Genomic DNA, 24,323 nt, shown 5'->3' with positions numbered 1-24,323 from the left:
GCAACAAACAGAACAAACGAGAACCTCAAAGTCAGGAGAGAGAACTGGTGTGGATTTGAGAGTAGCATTACATCTGCAGCAATAAAGCCTCAATTATAAACAGGTGATAACTCCAGATTTTTAATTGAATTTTCTTCCTATACATCTCATGCTGCCTTCTGGAGTAAGTTCATTCAGAATGAAACAAGGATGCTATCAGAGCAGATGTTATAAGTATTGATGTATTATCAAATACAAGAATGTTTAGGTTGCACATCAAAAACCCTGGAAACACCAAACAAAAACCATATCTTTTTTATATATAAATATATATAAAAACATTTGTCTATAAACTATTTTTGGCTGGGATAGAGTTATTTTTCTTCATAGTAGCTTGTATGGCGCTATGTTCCAGGTTTGTGATGAAAGCAGGGTTGATAACATAGGAATGCTTTGGTTGCTGCCCCACAGAGCATCAATAGCCCTTCCACAGTATCACGGCCACCTCCGCTTCTCACTCTGCCCCCACAGTGGATGCTCCGAGGGGTGGGGACACAACCAGGCAGATGATCTATTCCATACCAGATAATGTCTTGCTTAGCAATAAACGAGGAAAGAGGGGGCTTTAGGAGGGTTATCCATCTTGGGAACCACCTGGGCATCAGTCTACCTACAGTAGGTGGTGAGTGACTGCCTTTGCATCACTCGTTTTGCTTTGCTCTCTCACCTTACACTTATCCTTCACTTATTAAGCAATTAATTGTGTTTTGTTTTATCTTGACCTCTAAGTTTTCTTGGTTTTATTTTTCCTTTCCTCTTCTCCCATCCCACCGGGGATGAAGGAGGAAAATTAGCGTTTAGCTGCTCCACCAGGGTTAGGCAAATTATGTATTTTTGTGGGTTCTCTCAAACAATTTCTCAAGTATGGTACTACAGGATATAATTATTCGCTACAAATTATCAGAGAGAGGGATAAAAATTATTTTCTGCTGCTGTTTTATTGATTTGCTTCCTGAAATGAGAAAGCTTCAAGGTTAATTGCACTGTTTAAAATTCATTTTAATTAAACTGCATAACTACTACAGTGAGACTGAAACCCATCAAATTTATACAGCGGAAAACAAAATAATGCATTCAAAGAGAAATGAAGCAGATGACATTCATATCTACTATTGCAAGATTGTAGATGACCTCAATGAACTTACGTTATTCTAGAAAGATGAAATGAGAATCTTTTTTACCTTGCCACAGTGAAATTATCTGGAGGCAAAAGCCGAGCAAGTTGAATAAAGATGTGATTAAGAGAAGCACAGAATCCACACCACTGTGCATAATAGAGCAACAAGACATTCTGCAAAATTAAACAGAAGAGTTTGATTATCTATTGTAGTTAATCTGCAGTAAAGCACAACTGGTCTTCACAACATCTAAAACTTGGAACCCTTAAAATGTGAAAGGAAACTATATCCCAATGTCTATATCCCAATGGTGTACCTTTTCACTCAAAAACACGGTCTCATGAAAGGTGTGAGTAGTCACTTCAGTGATTAAACGCTGTTCATGAAAATGGACTGAAGGGCTGTCAACAAGATGTCTTTTCAAGGGACTGTAGAGAACACTGAAATTTTTTATGAAGTTCTCTGAAATGAAATTGATACATAACAAAGTTATTTCAGTTCCACCAAATATGTGATTTGGGCAGTTTTTCTTTGGAATTCAGAAGAATTTACAGAGAAAATACAAATTCAAACCTGGTTTCATGTAATTAATTTTTGACAGTTTGGTATCAACTCTTAGGTAACCAACACTGATGTGAAAACAAGATAAAATTTCACTGTTTTTTTCGTTTGTTTTGCTCATTACAGTCAACTTTTCCCTTGCCACACTACTCCTGATCTTGCTTCTAATGCTGTTCAATGTACTTTATTGTAATTCTCTTCCCTTCTAATCTAACCACACACCCAGTAATTCATGAATAGTATCCCCTCACTATTTTTCTATTTCCACATAGCATTGAAGTATTTGGCCCTTATCTTGAAGCATCCACTTAATTCCACATTTATTTGCGTTTATTATTTCATTTTTAATTACCTCCCTCTTCATTCAACTTTCTCCTAAATTTTAAGACATTTAACAAGTTGCTCCCCAGTGGTAAAAATTCAAAACAAGCTCCAAGGCCCTCAACTACAGTATTTGAGCCTGGACCATGTTCTCGAAATTGCTGCAAGATATCGACTGTATCCTTCTTTTCAATTTAGTTAGAGGAAATATTATTCTCTGCATTATAGAATAAGAGTATTCAATAATCAATACAGAAGATATCATATCAAACACACTAAAAATAATTATTTGATCAAACAGAAACATCTTGTGCTGGTATTTCTAGTCCAAAACCTAGGCCAAGTAAAGCTGGCACTTTTGTACACACATACAGATGAAATGCAAACAGCAGTTTAATTTGATCTGGTGTGAGAATTTAATGAAATGCTGAATAGTAAATATAAAATTAAATGTACTGCTGTTTGCACTTCAGAGATTAACTTGATGATCTGTTTTTATTTACTATATGATATCTTCTGTTTTTTTCTTTCTAGATCTCCAGACTTGGAATATCTATGCATGATTAAGTAATAACTGAAAGGAGGGGGCTAACTAAAAGACATATTCCTGAATTTTTAGAAATCATATGTAAAAACTGAAATCTGTTAAAAGTATTAAACACAAATCTGTTTCATTCTTTTGAAATATCAAAAGAGTCTTATGAAAGTAAAATAAAAATGCAACACCACCCCCAAACCCAAATATAAATCACAGTTACTCCTTGACAAAATACGTAGAAGCAAAAATTTCCTGGAAGTTCAAATGACTTGGAATAGAAATATATCAAGTGTTACTCAGCAGAGAAACCCTCGTCATTATCAGGAAATCCTGTGACTTGAAAAAAAGTTTGGGACAGAAAGTACTGGGAGCGGAAAGGAGAAGGCAATTTATATCTCTTCACGTGGAACTTAATTTTTTTTTTTTTAAACGGTTACTGGGGTTTTTGTTTGTTTTTCTAGAGTGTTCTTCTGGGAGACTGTGATGCAAACAGGATTCAGGGCTGGATGGGATCCTTAATAAGAACATGGTTATTTGTTCTATAACGTGCATACTTTTGTACTTACAGATTTATGGTAAAATAGAAATGTAATCAACGCTATAAGAATTCTATTGATATACCTTCTTGAACAATTTATTTTAATACTATGTTCACCTGAATTTACTTCCATGTTCACTTACACTGCTAACATTAAAAAAAACCTGCATTTGCTGAAGGTGAACTCAGTGTTACACATCATTGTGATAACTAAATGCATGTGGTTAGACATGGTGTGCCTTATTCAATAACTTGCAAATGAATCAGAACTGCAATCACCATGTTGACTAGGTTTTTGTTTGGTTGTGTGTTGGTGTTTTTTCTCTTCCAAATCAGCCAGGAAACAGAGTATTGACAGATTTGGCCAAAGCCACTTCAGGAGCTCTACACTGAAAACACATATACTTTTCAAAATAAATTTAAACAATTTGTAAGTTGGCTTCAGAGGACAAGAGGAAGGGCTAGTCTCTGCTGAGAAGTGGGCAGTATCTCACAGCGTTCCGAGGTATCTTAGTACAGCTCAGCAAACACCAACACTGCCATTAATATACAAATGTCTTCTGTAATATCAAATGTGTTAAATGCATAGTAATTTTTTTTTTCCACAGGCAAATTAGTGTAGATCGCAATCAGCCATCAAGATTTAATGCATCAGGCAGTCAAGAATCACACATTTTGAGGGTCACTTCTTTTAAAGCAAATTATTTTTGGTATATGAAACTTAGTTCTTCCATCATCTAGAACACAATTCTACTGCTTGGTTAACTACTAAACAAATTAGAGCAGAATAGATTAAGATTCACAATGTTGACTATAATCTCACTTTAAAAGCAGTAATTTTCAAAATGGTATTAAGTTTTCCATTCATAAACTTAATTGCAAACTTAATTTTCTTATTTCAAGCATTTGTATAGTGGATACCATACCCAAGGTAGATCCAACAAGTGACCGATTCTGATCCAGGACATAGTGCACTTCTTCTTTCAGGTCAACAATAGCAGCGAACTCCTTAAAATGATTAGATCTTGATGCTCCTAGTCTCTCTGCGTATATCCAAAAGAGATTTGAATCCAGCAGATAGAGATTCAAGGTTTTGTTGGTCCTGCAGCTCAGACCAGTAAAGTTAGTGCCACTAATATGAAGGTCAGGAATAAACCAATTCCTATCCTCAATGTGAGGAATAGAATGTTGGGTGTCATCTTTCTTCCCATGGGAAGAAAATGCTACTTTGGGGGTCTGAAAGATGGTCTTCTCAGAACTAATTAAACTTAAAAAATGCCTGTTTACTGTCCTGCAACATGCAGTGTAATAGCTATAAGGACTGTAGAAACTTAAGAAATTGCTGCATTCTATGGTATTCGATATAACTTGAAAAAAGGTATGTTCCTGGAGGTAGAAAGAGTCCAAAGCTGCTTCTATCTCTAAAAAGTTACAGTGTGGCACATGGACTTTATTTGGTTTGACACCAAGCGTCTGGTTGATACAAAGCTCACAGACATTGTGAGTTCGAGATATTGAATGCCACTGCGGAAGCACCACGGTGTTACAGCATGGGTACTTGGTTATTGAAAATGTTTCTGACAACTTCATATGTGCATCAGATACAGAGGAATCAAAAGCTGGTGAATCACTGTCTCCTAAGTGCTGAAGATCTGGCTCAGCTGCTTGGCTTTTATTACAGTTGTGGTATTCCAAGGCCACTTTGGTTATCTAAAGAGGGGGAAAAAAAGGCAAGATTAATGGTACATAATTCACTCAAATGCAGTCACCTGTTGCACATTTAGCAACATATATGCAATTAGAGATGGAATTTCAGAAACATGAAGTTGACTACTCCTTTTTCTGACAAAAAATTATAAGAGGCTGACATGATAACAAAGTTAAATTTTCAGATATTTCAGCATGTACAGAACCAACAAAAAGCCACTTTAAATTTTTTTCAGTCCACTACACTGATCTCAAGGTCCTCTTTGCATCATATTTATCACAGTGCAATAACACTACATTTTAAGGTTAAATCTCACCACATGAAGCATTTATCAGAACAGATTCCTGAATTTCCCTTGTTTTCCAATACCAGGAGAAAATAAATAAGAAGGCATGCCCCTCAGTGCAAACATTCCCATGCTCTGTCACCATTTTGTTTTTCATAACAAAGAGGAAACAAGCAGCGAAAAAGACATGTATAGACCACAGAAGGACTTCCCTTTCTAGGCAGTAAGTAACAGAACACAGAAGAAAGGAAAGAATAAGTTTCCTTTCATCCTCATCTATCACATTAAACGTAATCAAAATACAGAAGATACACATATTGCTCACACAAGGACACTGATAGGAAGTCTTATAATTATCAAAAGCGTACTGAAGCATCACACCTAGAGGGCTGCTGTGTCACAGGACTGTCAGTATTAAGATGTGATCTATAGCAACAGTTTGTTACAGTCTTTAAAAATTCCTTGTTAGATGTCTTCATCCTGAAAACGCTCAATTAAATACTTAAAAAAAACTTGACTCCTCATGTTATAATCTAGCCTGAAGATTCTGACTTTCTACATAGAGAAACATGAAAAGTTATTATGAACGTAAAACCAGATTTGTGATAAGAAATCTCATTTCAGTGAGCTGATATCAGAAACTAAATTTTGCTCCAGAGCTTTCAGCACGCAAATAGACAGCCTTGTTCTTTGCAATTGCCTTAGTGTCAAGGGCTTTCCTTGCTTGATGAAACCCACAGGATGGCTGCAGTAAACATCTCTTCCTATGGTAAACAAATTGCATAATATCTATCAAAATGAAGCTATACAAGATCAACTGGAATATTTTGTATCTCATTTCACATTTTGATATAAATACTCTTACTTAGATAGAATGAAATCTGAAACTGAAAATCTTATGTTGCACTGATTTGATCTAAGTAAGTCGCACCTGTTACTAAAATGTTTAATCTGTGACAAGTATCACTGAATTAAATCTGCCGAATAAAAGACAGGTATTGCATAATCGCAATTCTTTTCCAGTCTTTCCACAAAGATTTCCCCAACCCTATCTTGTAGCAGAGTAGATTTTATTGTCTCTATTTCTAGTTTGTCCTTAGTGCTACGTGATCACCACTATGATGCGCAGCTATGTGACATACTGAACAGGACAATGGGTTCCAGCTGAAGAATAGCCCAGGGGAAAAAAAAAATATAAAAAATAAATATTTCTTTTTCAGCCAAGTCAGTTTCCCAATCTCATTTACTACATAGTTACACAAACTCCTGTCCTAGGCAGTTCAGAAATGGAAATTATGGCAGAGGAAGAGAAAACTTAAGGGTGACTAAGGAATGCACAGTGTATAAAAATCACATTAGTTCCGTGTAGTTTTTTTTAACTGGACTATATTAAAAAAAAACAGTCAGGTTTAATAAAAGGTCCATTCTTCCTTATGTAACCATCTCTGGAAAGAAGGAAGGAGAGAAGATACAGAAAGGGGTAGACAAAACACAAGTCCTGCAATATTCAAATACGTTCTTGCTCTTTCATTTGAGCTATGTCAGCTGGAACAGAAGATTAAAGATCTGCGTGTCTCACGCAGCGTTCACCACAGGAAGAAGAGAGTCAAGGAAAAGAGTTAGGTGCTTGTTCTAAACAACTGTTGACACGAGAAAAAGGGATATTGTGCAAACCAGCATAAGGGAGCTGTGATAATATGGCTTGAGAAAATGTTTTTAAACACAATTGATTACTTGGAACAGTGAAATAAAAAGAGATATCTGTCATAATAAGCTCAGAACCCTGATTAGATTTCTCAAGTTCTGGTATTTTTGAAGGAAAAAAAATTATTTCCACTTACTTCATCTAAAAGAGGATGAATTTCTGCTAAGGGATTGTAAGGTATAAATATGAGAAGTGCTGGTCCTTTCTTCAGCTCATTGTTTAGAAGAAGGCTTTTTCCACCATGTGGTCTCAGCCAGCGTATGAGCGTCTCTCGATTTTCTAGAGCCCACTTGCAAATGTTCTCAGCAGTAAAGTTCATGATGTCGTTTGGATAGATCTTGAAGGGAGAAAAAATAATTATTTGTCCTCACTTAAACATATGGTTTAGTAACAAATGCAGTTCTCAAATGTGGCAGGCTTTGTTACTGTAATGCCTAGAACTCTTCTAAATTTAACTACTCAGTGAGCTTCAGGGTTTTATATACCTTTTCACTTTGGGAAATCTTTCCAAATAGTCATCAGTTCATAGTAACACACACGTTCTTTCAGGCAAAACATATTCCACCAGGGAACCTCTTCTTTCTTTTACTACATGTTTATAATCTTTAGTTTTCTCACTAGTTTAAATTTTCTTTAAAAGTGAAAGAGCTCAGTCTTTAAGTTGGTACCATCACATATCTTGATTTACTGAATATTAGGAAAAAGCTTTCTAATATTCACTCATGATATTACCTCTCATTAAATTAGTCTTTTAAGACCCCAACATCAAGACTGCATTAAAAACTGTCATTTCTTATTACTGAATGCAGGGAAAAGAAACACATAATAAAAAGTGCTCACAGCTTCTAGGGTCATTTTAATAAATTAAGGCAAATTTTTCATAATTCATTTGTATAGACAAAAGCAGTTTTATGTATTTACCAGTAATTTGACCTGAAAAATCCATGTTTTCCCTAGTCTCAACTGAATAAAACACACGTTACAATACTTGTTTTCACAGTTTCCACTCATGGTAGCAGTTTGTATAGATAATGCCAAAAAGCAAATCTGAAAGTCAGTATTTTCATTCCTAGTCTTCCAAAAACAAGGCACATGGATTAAGGGTTACTATGAATTTTCAATTAAATTAATTTGCATTATTTTTCTAATCAGTGTAATGTCATACCTTTAAACTGAAATGCAAGTTTTTACTATTTCCCTATCCTCATTCAGGTAGCCTTCTAATTCTGACCCACTGGAAGAGGCAGAAGCTTTAAGAAAAAGTCTTTGTGTAGTAATTTGTGAGGTGCTTGGGTTTAGGGGATTTTGGTTTGATAGGGATGATCATCTTGGGTCTTAGCTACTGTTTAGAACAGCTGCTGACTGGGAGAATGACAATGTGTATTACCGTACAAAAATATTGTGCTTCAACATCCTATATCCTAATGCTCTGTGAAACACTTATTACTTAATGGTCTACTATGACAGAGCTTCATTCTCCATGTCACTACGATGTATAAAAAAATACTCACAAGAGATGTGTTGACATGTCTGTGCAAATACACGCTGCCCGAATGCACCAAGGAGATCTCCTCTGCAACTTGTTTATTTGTGATCACTCCAAAGCGTATTGTTCCAAGGTAATCTGAAAGGTCACGTTTTCATTTTTTAAATACAATTATACACACTGAACTTCTGTCCTGAAAGCCCGATAAGACACACAGAGAAATCTTACTGAAGAGCAACTGCCAATATTGATGATTAAGTGAGGTAGAAGACAGACGACAAGAGCAGGCAACTAAAACAAATGTGTTTCTCTTCTGCACTCAAAGTACAGACATTAACCTGAACTGACCAATTTCTTGATTTGCTTATTAAATATAGAATCTGGTTTTGCAAATACCATAACATGTAGCAAGTTGCATCTCAAAAGCCACAATAAGATACACATATAATGAAAAGGTATGAACATTGATTTAAACGTTTAGATGATGTACATTTCTAAATATATATTAAACACTTATTCCAGTATCTCTATATTTATAAATATGTACACACAAGGATAGAATGTGTCTCATTTTTACAGTGCAAAGAACTATCCCAACATATAAACGGGGAAATTACGGAATTAACTATAGGAGAACAGGCTCTGTATCATATATCAAGTCAGTGGTACAATAAATATCAGAACAACATTATCAGTTTCTTTCATTTGCTGACAAGAAGAAATAACCATAAAATGCACTAATGTTAACTTTATCAGAATATATGACACCCCCCTGCCAAAGCTATTAATCATATAAGAAGTTTGCATATTCAAACACAAGAGGTTTTGTATTTTAGATTATTAATGCAAAACAACAGGGGGAGAAAGCCCTTCTCATTGTGTTACCTTCTACCAGCTCTGTAACTCCATCCCCAAAAACACTTTGTTGAACTCAGTTACTAAGTACTGACAAAGTCACATTCACTCTAATGCCTCTGAACCTGACATTTCAGTTGTTGCACAAGACAAATGCTCTTAGATTCAACTTAAGTAAGTGCTAGTCTGATTATGTCTCTATATGGGTTGCACCTACACAAGTAGGTTTTTGAGGAAACTGTATCTTAATGTATCCTTGAATAGCAGCCTGTCAGGTACTTTATTCTGTGACAGCTGATCACAAAATATATAATGAGCCTTTTATGTAAGCAAGCCCCACACTCAAAAGGGATTAATTCCCAAGTTACAAAACATTGAAAAAAAACCCCCACCTACTGAAGCCCATATACAGAATTCATTTACAGATGCCTTATGAAAAGGATGCTTTTACCTTTCTTTAATGAATGTAATGCTGACGTGAAGAATGTTAAATAACCAGGCGGCTGAGGTGAAGCATTGAATTCAAAATATCCTACAACTCCAGGCTGAAATAATAAGGATTAGAGTCAGTTAAGCTATTTTAAAGTATAAATATGCCTACACTAAAACAAAATATATTTTAAAAAGACAAAAATGTTTACTCAAGACCAGTCACTTTATGCTGCAAGAAAAGTTTTAATATTAAAAGACTAAATGGCAATCAGTTCTAAAGTTGCCATTTGAAAGTTATGTATGAGAGAGGGTTTTTATGGCTGTAGATGTGTAAGTTTCAAACCACGTTTTTCCCATGTTAGCTATTAAAGGTCACTAAAAATAATTAGTATTTGCTTTGCAAATATTTGATTTGAGTCAGTTCCAGCATGAACATAAGAGCCAAATGCATCATAAAGACTTCAAGAATTTGAATATAAAATATGATTTTTCAGAGTATAAACAACTTAAACAGTAACTAATTGTTCTCTGTGTTGCACGTAATTAGCAATTACATATGAATTTGTGCAGTACATGAATGCTTGAACTGCTAAACCAATTTATCATCCCATCATTAAGCTATCAGTCATTGTAAGTTCTTTCAGTATCTCCTGCAGGAGTGAGTGAGAGCCCAGCTGCACAAAAATAACGAGCGCGCCCCATATCCCACCTGCATATCCACAAAGTTCTTCAAACTGCTAAACTGACAATTCAAATAGAAGACTCATCCCTAAATAGGCCTGTTGAATTTGCCAGGTTCAGGCAATGAAGCCTGAACTTTTTAATATGAAGTTTTAATATGAACACATTTAATATGAAGCCAATCAGGCTTACTATTAAATTCAGGAAGAGAATCTGGGAGAAGCTGACTTGGAACAGAGAGGTGTAGTCTTTGCACTTCTCGTTCCAAAATTTCCATAAAGTTTGGAGTTTAAATTTCGCAAAATATAATCCATTAAATATTATTAATTCTGTTTTTTTAATGCATCGTTCAAATTGGCTTAATAAACGTTCAGGACGGAGTAAGTGATGGAATTTGGTTATTTTGTGTTATTTGTTTCCCAGTTCCACCAGTGCATACAAAAGAGTATTTGACACACAAAGCATGAGCACTCTAGGGATTGCTGTTGAACAAAAGATTCCAGACTCACTGATCACCCATTTGTGTGGCAAATATATTCCCACATAAGTATTTTCATTTGGTACTTTGGAAGTTGTGCTTTTTTTTTGGTAGAGTTTTACATAGAATTTTTAAATTTCTTTTTAAAACATTAACATGTATTTTGCCTGTTATTGTTATTAGTGATATGAATTCAGTTATTTGTATCAGCCATATGAATTGAGCTAATTCAGTATGAATTAGGGGTCTCAGGATATTCACTAACAGCAGCACTGCCCATGCCAATTAATGACTTGCTCTTTTTAGGCAGGAATTATCTTTCATGAATGAATGCCAAACACAAGACCCTTATTCATAAAGATTTCTTATGAGGTAACCAAAGAAAATTATCAATAATAAGATACAAGCAATTAGTGAAATTTCTGCAACAGCAATTGTCAAGAAGGAAATTAAAATTAAACAAGTAAAAAAATACAGCAAAATAATAGCACTCCTTTTTTATACAGTAAATAGGTTAGTAATTAACGTTCATCTTTTTCTCCTAGCACCAAATTAGGACAGTAAAAAGAAACAATCCCTTATAAAAAAACATTTAAAGCATTTAAGTGAACCAAAATAAGGAGACAGATATGATCAAAATTTTAGTTTCCCATTTTGTAGGACCATTTTTGAATACCATTACTGAACAAAGCAAACTTATGGCACCAAATACTGAATGAAAGGAGAGTTAAAAGTAGGAGCAAAATGTGACGAGAAGCCAAAAGTTATAAAGTTATTAAAAAAGTGATGTTCTGATTCTGACTGCCAGTTCTGTTGTACACTAACAGCAGCTTACGATTTCTAGATTGTGAAAAATAATGTTTCCATGTGACATTTTTTGCAAGTATTTTTTAATATGAAAAAATTGTAGTGAGAGAATATGTACTAATGCCATATGCCTAATTAGTAATCTAGTTCATTAATATATTTTTAATGATCATTCCAGAAGTTAAAATTTCTTCCCTGTTACAGACTGCAATTAAACATATGAGGAAAGTATCTAAAATGCTGTATTTCTTCTTGAGTACCACACAATTTTTCCTGTTCTTGTCAGAATGAAGAGATTTGCTTGCTAATGCCAACTACTCTGTTCATTTTAACAGAACTGAACACTTCCAAATGCCAGCAACTAAGAAGGAATCCTGCTCCGTACAAGTGAGATTCAAGTCTTACGGAAGAGATATCTTGAAGAGGTTCCTACTTTTGAATATGAGTATGCTAAGAGGAGCTTGATGGCAGCAGCTCCCACTTTCTTTCTTGTATGGAGCTCTGAAACAATCAAGAACTGAGGCAGCAACAGCTACCTGCGTGCAGGTTATGTGCCCATCTCTACACACAAGCTGTTACTGATGATCAGCCGCTTCCAGGCAACCATCTGTGTGCAATATTGGTTAATTATCTTCATGCAAGCAGTTAGGAGTAACCAGCTGAATAGGATATGACTTGCTCTATATAAAGTTGGAGGATAAAATACTAGAATGGAATAAAGGGCAAGTTTGAAGACACAACAGGAGTGTTGGTGTTGCTAGAATGGAGCTTACTGGAGCTTTTCTTTCCATGAAACTGTTTTCAGCACCTGTCTCAAACTGAGCATCTGTAGAAAAGGTTTTGGAACAAACCTGAGGGCATCAATAGTGTAGACTCACGAGTACTATCCCCTAATGAAACTCATATATGGAAATACAAAATCATAGTTGTAGCCTATTACTTGCTTGGTCTCTACACCAGAGGAATGGAAAGTGACATGTGATGCCAATTCAATCAAATAACAGACTTGACAAGAATCTCAACAATTACAGAACAGCAAGTTCATAGAAACTTTAAGAATTAACATAGAGCTTCAGGTGGGTAATTTTTATTGGAGAACAGCCAGCATGGTTTTATTACTGAGCCGTGCCTCAGGTCTATCACTGTTCTTTGAAGGAATGAGCAAGCATGTAGATGACTGACCTACTCAATGCAGCACACCGTAATTCCCCAAAAGCCTACAAGAAGTTACCAAACACACTGGAAGAAACTAAGGTGATGAGGAATAACACGGAAGGTCCTTTTCTATATTAGTAGAAAAGAGAGAAAAGTGCAGGTAGAAGTTATTAATTTTCCACAGAGAAAGCCAGTATGTGCGCTGATGTTCACAGAGTTCAACATTTCTACAAACGCTTTAGAACAAAGGGAAGAGAAGGCTGAGGGACAAAATTTGCAAAGGTTATTGGGAACCATCAAACTACAGCTGACTCAGAAGAGCTGCAGAAAGACAGCATTGAATGACTATGTGATGAAAGAGCTCTGAAATTTAAAGGCCAATAAACGTGAAGTAATGGCTAGAGAACAGGAAAAAAACCACTGCTAGTGAATAGCTTTTACAATTAGATAAACACTTTTACGGCTCAATTAAGTTATTTCTGCCCCAATTTTTATTTATTTATTTTTATGTTTTGGCTACATTGCACTGAGGTAAGGGAGATGATACGTTTTTTCAAAATCTCAGACTTGTGCAGGCAGGCAGTTCCTGCCTCATTTTATCTATGAACACAGGAAAGAAAACAGCAAGAGGAAAGGAATGTGTTATCTCTGGGGAACTGAAGAACCAATAACACATACTTCTAATTCTACAAAGAAGAAACTGTTGATTGATATTAATTAAATTTACAAGTAAGAGTCTGTTCATTTTCTAGCAATGTCAAAAACGTTGCATATCCAGAACTGGAAGCAAATTCTCACATCACCATTTAACATAGGCACCACAGTACCCCAGTACCGTGACAGTATTTTGACACTTTAAAGTCAAACCACTTCTGGGTCAGATCCTACAGAGCTGGTCAATGCTCAGGAAGCATTTCTACACAAATAGAGCAAAGAAGAAAGCTGACACCATGCTAAGGCACATGCCAACTACCTCCCAGAGAGACCAACTCCCTCCCCACTGCTCCTGAAACAAGGAAATTATGAACTCCCCCGGCACATTTAGTTTTCATAAATGAATGAAGCTTTTTATCTAACTACAGAAGCTGCATGTTTTCTTCCTCTGTTCCTCAGAAGGATGAGGCCATTTCTAGTAGCTGGGTTAGTCAGATGTGGAATGAGACAGGCCAGTTTGGATTAAAATGAAACTGTTACATGTCTGGAGCTAAGAAAACAAAAGAAGTCTGAGTATAGGTACCTACAGGTACCTGGAGTTATGGCAGGAACTGTGTGTCTTTCCCTGACGTAACTTAGATCTTCCTACACATTCCAAGATCTGAACTTTTATTTTACCAAGACTTTTTTATCTTCATTCTCAAAAATTAAAATCTAATTCTTACCCAGTTCTAGGTTTGCACTAGTATCATTCCACCACCACAAAAAAAATATTCCTTAAATAACATCAGAAAACGAAGAATCCTAACACTCAAATTAAGAACTGCAATTTTTTTTGCGGGATTTGAGCGCCCTCTCGTGAGCTCAATACAGCATCTCACAATGGTCGTGATTTGGCTGAGCAACGGAACACCAAGTAACTAACATCACTTGCTCATACATTTAGCTGGATCCTGTTCATCAGTATGTTTTAGAAATAAAACCGTGCTAGTTAACATTTGAATACAAGGTAAAATACTTCTAGATTTCAGCATCTCTTGGTATGGTTCAACTTACAAAAAATGTTTTGAATGTTTATCTTGGTACCTTTACAGTACTTGTTAGTTCAGTCACACTAACATGTTTAATGGATTTTGATACTCAGCTGAGTGGGACTAGAGCTGCTCGTTTTCTTTCCTAGATGCTGCTTCTCCCAAAAACTGGCTAGTGGAATTTGAACACAAGATTAAAGCATGAAAAGCTTCACAGATTAGATGGAAAAGGACAACTATGGGCTTTCAGCCCTGGCTATCAACAACTATGGGCTTTTAGTCCTGCCTATTGGCAGGCAAGAATGAAATGCCCTGACACAGGAGAAGAAGGGTGTAAGTTTCACACTCTTCTAAGTGTGAAAACACATGCTGAGCAGAACCTCGGCTCAACATGATACCCTGCAAGTGAACCAATCATCCACTAGTAGTTTACCAGCCTGTTGCATATTCCAGATGATACATAGTGCTACCCTTGGGCAGAGAAACAGAACAGCGAGGACCAAAAGCAAGTGACAGTCAACTGCTCTGTGACCTACTGCTTCCATAATATGGGAGACCTTAGTACCAAAGTAGAATGAAACAGCCAAGAAACAGAACAGGCACTGCCTAAGTGCAGTCTGGGGATCTGCTACAAAGAGGTTCTTTTCAACTGAAATTTTTAAGTCAAAAATAAATATCCCTAACATGAGTTTGTAGAATCCATTCCCTAGCAGAACACAGAACTGAAAGTTAGATACTGATGATGACAAAAATCCTCCGAACTTCAAATTAATTAGCATTTCAATGAAGAAATCACAAAAACCTGATCAAGCAGCAGACAGAGGTCAAAATGTCCAATGATCTACCCTTTACAGCCTTCTCTCCTTTCCCTTCTGCTAAAAAATTAACATTTTTTATACCTAAAAGATAAAAAGCAAAGGAAGACACTAGCCAAGGCCCTCATATAGCAATTAGTTTGTACCACGCATACACTTCTGTAACCTACTCTAGTCCTCCAACTTTCACACTTCTTAAACACAGGGGTCATCTCCTGGATTTTATCTTCTACAAAATGCATGAAGTACCTCAACTTGCATGGAAAGCAGTAGAAAATGTTCACATTTCTAACTGCTTAAAACGATGAAACAACCTGTTTATTTCTGGTTTCAAACTAAGTTTTGCTTTGTGCCTATGTTTCCCTCTCCATACATCTTCATATACAACTCCCAGTTTCTTAGGGTCTTCTCTGTGTCCCAGCTCCTGATCACTCAGCATTTGCTTTTCCTATTGCACTCACCTGGACTTGTGGTAGCCAACACCCTTGCCCTCAATGGCTCTTACTGCATGAGCTGGCTGCTATTTTTGTAGCCCCTTCACCCCCTCTCGCTTAACTTTAGAGGCAAGACACTGAGCCTGTAGTGCCACGGGCTGGGAAATAACCTCAGCCTTAAATGACTTAAATGGCAGCATAACAGATCACTCTAGCCTTAGTCCATTTCAGAAAAAAAGAACCAACAAATTCTTAACATAAACATACATTGGTCATTTGGAACCACTGAATTTGAAGCACAGGAAGGGGGGGAAGTCTGAACACAAATTAAAATATCTGTTCAACTGCTAAGCAGTATTTGAAAAGAAAATTTCTGGTTCCCCCAGAAATTTGTCTTTTAGTCTTTTTCCAGTGGAAGTGCACCTCCTACTGTAAAGCAGATTTAAACTTAATGACACTATGCTTATGAGTTACCTTTAGCAGACTACCAAGAAATAATTCACAAAACACAGACCAAAACCCAAGCACAGCCACTTTCAAATAGGAGGCAAAAAACCAAAGAGCTTTAGAACAGCATAACCGAAGCAGTGAAAAGACAACAGAATTGCTCGTGATCACAGAGGGTATCAGAGACAGACACACAACTCACTACTCCTAACTTGCAGTCCCTACTTAAAACACTGGAAAACTAAACGCATGAGTAGGTCCTGAGGGATAAACTGGAGCCTGAACAGCACAGCACCTACCCATGGTAACTACCAGCATCAATCCCCTTATGCTGTGACAGCTTTCAGCTAACAGCACAGGTCGTGCTCCATCCTGCAGCAGAACCAGTCATTAGAACATGCGCTAACTCAAAGAGGAACTCTGCTTCATTCCAAAACACTGGAAAGCCCTTCACGTGTTTTGGCCACTACTACAGCATCAATTTGTGATCGGGTTTCCCGTTCTGCTCTAAAGGCTTGGGGTTCGGTAAGATTATGGTATTTCTCCATTGTGCGTGATGGAAATGAACAGTTATAAAGGAATTATAAATGGTTCTGTTGTAAATGCATTTTGTCTAATTGGAAGTTATTAATCCACTAGTATTGCTACCAACCTTGGCACCTCTGAACACAACAGACTGAAAATTAATAAAACACAATGTACCAGTGGATTAAAATCATGAAATTACAGCATACAAAGTGGTTAGGAGGTGTTATCTCAACTGATTTCACATACGTTTTTACTTAACACGATTTATTTTATTAGAAAGGTTTAATATTCCTTTAAAAATTAAAGCAATGATTATATATTTCTCAAATGCTTTCCCAACTTAGACTGTAAGATTTTTGCAAAAAGATTTCTCCCTCCTTTCTCATTCATATGTAACTTTTTGGTGAGGTAACAACTTTGACTGTCATCTCTACATACTAAAGTACTATAAATTAAAAGCATCCTAAATCATAAGAATCACTATACAGGGAACCAACATTATGAATTTGTCATTTCATATTTTTATGATTTTAACAAATTTACAGGGTACTGATTTCAGGATCCTGGAAATAAACTAGTAGTTTGGAGCAGATCAAATTTAATCGTGAAACAAGTCAAACTCTTTCTGAACCACAGCGGTAAAGCTAGAGAAGAGAGACAAGTACCTCATAATTTGAGAGGAAATCTAGTAATTTTGATCGAGACGAGATGTAGAGTAGTGGTGTCATCACCCGGCGAACAAACTTTTCAATATAAACAGCACTCATAGGGCCTTTGTATTCAATTGGTCCAAAACTAGTACCAAAAAAAATAATAAAACATTAAGACTTAAATTAACAATAGAGGGAGTCCCTCCTGGGGTGGCAGAGAGAGGAGTTACATGGACAGCATGCTCGGCCTCTAGGGAATTGCTCTCTGTGTTAATTAACAGTGGCTTCTGTAACTGATAGAGGAGTTGTGTTACCAGACTCCAAGTACAGCACAGAACGGCAGCGACTAACGCAGTGCCTATGGGCAGGTGCAGTGTGCTGGTGGTGACAAAGGGGTGGATGAGTCCCATTAAAGAAGTTGGTAAAATGCACGTATGAACGATATGATCATATACGTGTCTTTCTGCTTTGTCTGAAGTAAACACACAACTTAAAAATACAGATCAGAAAAATGCCACTATTCTCACTTGATTTTTTTAGAACTTTAGAAAGTTCAAACAGTATCAATCTGAAAAGGTGCAGTATTTTTACATAGACTTTTACAAGTAGCACTCAATAAAGCAGGGACGAATCCAGTCACGCTGCTGATGAACAGACTTGGTGAGTCTACAGTTTCTCCTCAAGCCACTTGATAAAACAGGTCACACCACATCAGGTAGTGCAAAAAACAGGAGGGCCAGGCCTTGTTGCTATGATTTCCAAATTTTCTCCCTTATCCCCTTGAAATCCTGCATCTGATTTATTATCCTTAGGTTTAACACAGCATTACAGTCCAAAATGAAATCAAACACAAACAGCATGAAGAATTAGTACATTCCCACTGAAGAATTTAACATGATGCATTTTTTTAATATAATTTATACATACAGACACTCTGAAAGATATCAAACTTGCACTGAGATATCTATATTCAGATGCTTTGAGATGGTATTCTAAACCCCACTAGATTATTCTGCATCCTACACTGGTTTATTACAAACTTTTGGTCTATAACAGCAACGTGCATGCTTCAACATGTCGCATGCCCAGTATACAACATTTGAGGTTTAATATCTCAGGCATGAGGGGTTTTTATGAAGTATCAATATGAATTTACATCTCATCTTGTCACAACTCCGTTTAAGGTTACTGATAACACCCAAGTGTATCTATCTAACGTGTTGTAATTTCAAGATCAAATAAGTTTAAGTCAATATACATCGAAGTGGGACTGTTGGGATTTTTTTATTACAGTTTGAATTATGCCAGTGCCACCTGTGTCCATTCCAAGTTCAGCTAAAAATGATCAGGATTGTTCCTCCTCAGTACATAAATCCCCCCCCAAAAACAAAATCAGCCTCTGTAATGGAAGAGAGCTGGAGTTGAATATTAGGATACACAAGTAAAATGCAAGTGATAAACTACAGAGCACCCAGGTCTATTCCACGTCTATTGTACCTAGCATTAGAAAGTGTGTTTCCTTACCTTCTGCTCCACACAGAGAGGGGAAAAACAAACAAACAAAAAAGAATAATACATCCAAATACTAAAACATTAAAGTGAGATTATATAAAATGTTATACAATGCCATCTCAACATTTGGAGCATACAAAAGTGAGTGTGAAGTTCAAATTTAGAAGAAAGTCTTCAGTACATAGTGGCATTTAAATATGCACTTAAATTCCACTATCTTCAATAGCCTTTAAGTACATAGTTTATTGCTGTCACAAATTGGGACCAGCTGATATAATCCATCTACAGAGTGAGTAGATAACTGGAATTAATATATAAATCCGAACTCTTTACTTTTCATTGGAGGCAGAACTTCCAGCAGACACATGAGCAAAGGAAAGTTTCCTTAAGGATGAAGAAATGTGCAGCATGTCATTTAACTGACACCGAAGCAGAATACAGGATGAGCTTCACCCAGAATCTTCTCCTCTATGCCTATTTACTACAGCCATAAATATAACATTTTCAAAATGCAACATTTTATATAATCTGTTTCCCAAAACAATAATAAAAACCTAGACTGTAGGTATGAAATCTTACCTCCGATGGTACAAGTGTATCACAGGAAAATAAAAGAAATGCTTCTGCTTTCTGCATTTCCCCTGGTTCCACCAGCAATTTAGAGCCACAAACAGCACCTGCAAATCAGGTAAAAATTCACAGCTAACAAAGTACACTACTGTGACCTTCTTTATATAACACGTACTTTTTCCAAGCCATTCCATCTGCTATTTTCAGTGTCTTTTCAACTTACTATTCCATTTCTGCTCCTCTTAATTCTCACGAAAGTTTTTTTAAAAAATTATTTTTTTTATTTTGCAACAGTCACTTTTCTTTCTAGTTTTTAAGCTTCTTAAGCTAAATTCTTCAAATTTACTAACTTAGTTGTAATACGTATTAATTATTTTTTCTGCAGAATGAACAAAGGTTTAGGACAGTTGTACCTGTGAAGTGTTCACAGGTAACCAACTGTTAGAAAGCAGTGCTATAGCTACAATCTTAGATGATTACCAGTGTCTCCAAGGATCCTGGAACTGGAAGCAAACTCCCTGTAATTTCTGTCTAAAGACAGGTGAACAAATCTGAGAACACTAAAAGAAGAAATGTGTAGAGTTCCCCATTCAGAAGCAGAAATAACAGACAACTGAGCAGGCATCACAGGTTTTCTCCATGTATTCTAACACTCTGTGTTAAATTAAAATTAAAACAACTGCTTGAGCCTAAAATGTGAGCTTTTGAGTCCTACTGGTTCCCATGGGATGACACAGGAAATTAGCACCAGCTTGGAGATGAAAAAGCTATCAGGTCACATATCTTCTCTTGACTTACCTGGTCTGACAATCTGCTGGCCACATGTTCTATTTCTTCTCTTACTGCAATGGACTGGCCACACCACGGTGCATAGAAGAAATACAGCACAATTTCCGAATCCTGACGAAGGTGCTCTGCATAGTCTAATTGTCCCCGAAAAAGATCAATGACTGGAGATCTTGTGGAGAAAAAATTCACTGGAAGCTTTGCTGGCATTGTTACGTCTTTTGCTCGGCTGCAGGGAGGAAATTAAAAGTGGTTATTGAGACTGTACAGCAGTAGTTAGAAAAGTGTGCCCAAAGCCCTAATTTTTAGTCTTAGCAAAGGTCATGCAATGACAAAACTTTAGAAATTGATGCAAATGACTACAGCTTGGATTGTCTGAGTTAGTTTCATGAAATACCGTAAAAATCTAATGATCACCCTTAACAAGCTTTAGAAGGTCACACTGTGATACCATGCACTACATTTATAGGTATGTTAGCTCACACTCTTATTGCTGGTTGCTATAGAGCATAAAATTACCAGGAAGAGTGATTTCTTTGGATTTCTTCCCTGGCCTCATCCTCTTTTAACAATTGTACTTTAGGTAACAGGACCCTGATAAAAGAAGAGACACTGGTCATAAAGTTTTGTGATGTGACGTTTATATAAACAGAGTACTCTGCCCTACACTTTGCTTTAAAGTATTCTACACTTCTGTTCTTTCACATATCTTTTCCTAATACAATATAATGTGCATTAGTTTATTCTACTGATTAGAGCAGGGACTGGAAACCATTCACAGCACATTTCCTCTTCAATGTAAGGACAATATCAACAAATAGTCTTGATTTAAAGTGATTATGACAGATTTTCTTAAGAGAAATAAGTCTGACCAGTAATACCAAGAATGTAAACCAAATACTCAGGAAACCATTTTCTATCAAATCAGCAACCAAACAATCCAGAACTGGCATTTCCAAGGCGTTCCGAAGTTGTTATGGTATAAATGGCCTTAAATGCCAGTGAATGATCATATTCTCTTTTTTATACTCTCTTAATGCCAAAATTTTCTGCTAGCTATGTTTACACAACAGCAAGTCAAATTTAAAACTGGACCACACCACTGTAATGCTCAATTTTGCCATGGTTCCTTATGTGACAGGAAGTTTTAGGAAAGAGGATACACACCTTTGACTTGTATCACAATAAAAAGCTGATATAAAAATCTTTTTACCTGATATTTGATCTTTCTCAGGTTATAATTTTAGCAAATGTGATAAAATTATTAACACTGCCACATTTTCAAACCTTACAATGATTCTGGTTTGTAAGAAGTACCTTTGCTGTTACAGACCTACAAAAGCCACAGCTCTTCTCTCATTTCCAGGTTACTAAGCATGCACTTAGAGTTCAAGATTTAAGAATCACTTCAAGTATATTTTCTAAAAGTTACGGAAATTCTTATTGTCTTGTAAGAGACAATATTTGCTTCAAAATCCAGAATTTAAAAAATATTAACTAGTCCCTCACGTTTACAATTCATCAATTGTACTACTCAAAAAACTTTGAGTAACTATGTTTTCACACAGATGGCCAAAAATCTAGTTCCTTCTGTGGACTCCTACTTTTGTTCCTTCCCTTCTCCCCGAGTCAGTAACCCAGCACTTCCTTTCCCAGCTGTCAAATTCTTATGTCACCTCACAACCACCATCTCCAGCTCCCTCCTGTTCCTGCACCCCACACTCATCCAAACTGCTCACTCTTTCCTGTGATCTCAAACTGGTAGCTGGACAGGACACAACACTGCTACGCTAGGGCTCCAACTCACAGGTCAGCACACACACACCGATCAGCTGCTGAAAGCAAAACACAAAGTGCTGACCTCATATTAATACATACTTTGTCAGAGACATTAAATAGAATTTCTCCTCTTTAACTGCTTTAATGAAAATGGACAACCTAAATATGTTTAAAACCTCTGCTTCCCTCTACTGATTTAAACTGAAAGTGGACAATTGGTTCAAGAGTAATGGAGAGTAGGCAAACAGATACAGAACATAACAGCATAAGCCTTAAAAATGAAATATGGAATTGGTTCCAAATTGCAAGGAAGTGTAGAACAGACCAACAGAAGTCCCATGACACGAATGGGTCAGGAACTACAAGGCTACTCTCAACTATGTAAAAACTCTAGTCATTACTAAAAACCAAAACACAATAAATCAACAGCTACCAGCTTCTTAGATTGATTCACTCAGTAGTGTCTCCCTCTGCAATACCTACTGCATAAGAGTACTTTTACATAATTCCCAGGTTTACAAAGAGAACAGTGCTCTGATCCCCTAAAAATCATACAAATATAAACTGAGGATTACATAATACACGATTACACAAACATAATGATCATATACCGTTTATTAAAACACTGACTGTATTATCTACCTGCCACACAGAGCCTATAAAAACTTATACTCATTTCAACAGAACAACCTGGTAATAAAGGAAAGCACGTGCAAGTGCCTGTAGGATCAGCAACTGCCTTTGACAGCAAGGTCCTGAGTGCGGGCTTGTCTCAAAAGCCATTTGCATAGTGCCAGAAATAATTCAGGTCCTAAACCACAGGCTTTCTATAATGGTACACGTCAGGACAGGCTTCATTTGACTATTCCTTGAGCCGCTATGAACCTGCAATACTTCAAGCCTCACTAAGAGACTGCCTCGTAGCAAAGGAATTTTCCCTTTCCATACTTTTTATCCATTGGTCTCGAAAGTTACGTGTTGTAAGCCTAGTGGCAGTAACTGCACTCTGGTGCTGAGACTTGTTTGCAAACCACACTGATGTGTGGTGAGAAACTATATACTGTAGTCATAATAAACACGTGCAATTAACTACCCTGCAAATTGCACAAGGAATTTTTATGCTTGAATTTTCAACATTTCTGAAAGCAACAGAACTGGGAATACTTTTCTGAAGTTAGTTTGTCTATTTAACTACCATCTGAGAAGTCAAAGCCTTTCTAGAATCTGAAAAGCCAAAATCCTTTAATCAAACTTCCTGCACAGAGTACAGGGTGGTGAGAAGCACATTCCAAGCTCATTCCATCTCTGAGCTTTCAAACACAGCTAGCAGTAAAATGAAAGGAACATGCAGGCTTTAAATCAAAGAGGAGCAGGAATAAAACAGAAGCATCACTGTAAGTAGAAAAAAAAAATAAATTAATCATTTAGCAGCAATGGACAATAAAACAGGGAGGTGACTAAATTCAGCAATCCTTCACCACGTATTCTGAAATATAGAGAACTTCAGGCTTTCACCTCAGTTATCTGGTCACTGTGAGGTACAGACTACTGAAACAGAGGCACTGCTTCTCATTCTTAGACTTAAAATTCACCCGATTCAAATAACACACCCTCTGTGGACGGACAAGAAATGAAGGCCTCCGTATTTTCCATAACTATTACCTGTGAATCAAGTGATCCTTGCAATAAAAAATGGTGAGATTTTGCAGAGCAGGGAAGTAATCAGATCCTTGTAGCCTTCTCCCACTCCGAAACGCAGATGTTCTTAAGTCAATATGGTACAGCCCGAAGCACGTAACAATCACCTTGACCTAAAACCCACCCGGACAGTTCAGCCCCTGGCTGGGGCTGCAGAGGCGAGGTGCCCAGCTGCAGGGCGGCCACCTGCACCTCCCTGCTCTCCCCCCAACTCCACACACCCACGCCTGCTTCCACCTGCACCGGGACCTCCGCAAACAGGAGCCAACGAGACTTTTGCAACGAAGAAAAGTTCCAGCTCCCAAGGGGAGCACCACCGGGTTGCGGGAAATAAAAAGGAAGCGCGGCATCCTCCTGTGGGGAGCGGGCGCAGGCAATGGGGGGGCCAACACCCACACACGAGCCAGAAGAGACCCGTACCCCACACACCCCGTACCCCCACGCGGCCCAGCCGGCTGAGGGAAAGGCCTCAGCCCCCTCAGACCTCCCGGGGCAGCGCGGGCTACGAGCTGGAGATGAGGAAAAGCAGCTTTCTCCACAAAAAAAAGCACGTCCCTCGGGTGCGTCCGCGTACCCGCCGCCACGCCCCGCCGCCCTCCGAGGAGGACACGTACCTGAATTAACGATACCGCCGCTTCTTCCTCTCCCCCGCGCTACGGCCGGGGCCTCCCGCCCTGCCCCCGCCCGGCGCCGGGCCCCATGTGCCCCCAC

General features: G+C 37.4%; 1 protein-coding gene across 2 annotated transcripts in view; it reads right to left on the bottom strand.

The window, feature by feature from the left end:
- Positions 1-24,323, bottom strand: part of TXNDC11 (thioredoxin domain containing 11) — a 30,779-nt gene that overhangs the window by 6,004 nt on the left and 452 nt on the right. Inside the window, exons 2-11 of one of the 2 annotated variants that reach the window (XM_014936319.1) lie at positions 20,655-20,729; positions 20,148-20,364; positions 19,359-19,456; positions 17,283-17,412; positions 9,607-9,700; positions 8,326-8,438; positions 6,951-7,151; positions 4,042-4,825; positions 1,474-1,619; positions 1,221-1,330 (exon numbers count right to left, since the gene is read on the bottom strand). In XM_014936319.1, the coding sequence (XP_014791805.1) occupies positions 1,221-1,330; positions 1,474-1,619; positions 4,042-4,825; positions 6,951-7,151; positions 8,326-8,438; positions 9,607-9,700; positions 17,283-17,412; positions 19,359-19,456; positions 20,148-20,364; positions 20,655-20,729 (1,968 nt within the window). The remainder of the gene's footprint in view (positions 1-1,220; positions 1,331-1,473; positions 1,620-4,041; positions 4,826-6,950; positions 7,152-8,325; positions 8,439-9,606; positions 9,701-17,282; positions 17,413-19,358; positions 19,457-20,147; positions 20,365-20,654; positions 20,730-24,323) is intronic. The other variant, XM_014936320.1, reaches the window with a different exon arrangement.

Source organism: Calidris pugnax, unplaced genomic scaffold (assembly GCF_001431845.1).
Source record: "Calidris pugnax isolate Ruff unplaced genomic scaffold, ASM143184v1 scaffold17, whole genome shotgun sequence".
Classification (NCBI taxonomy): Eukaryota; Metazoa; Chordata; class Aves; order Charadriiformes; family Scolopacidae; genus Calidris; species Calidris pugnax.
The sequence above is the reverse complement of the archived record's forward strand: the minus strand, read 5'-3'. Positions and strand labels throughout refer to the sequence as shown.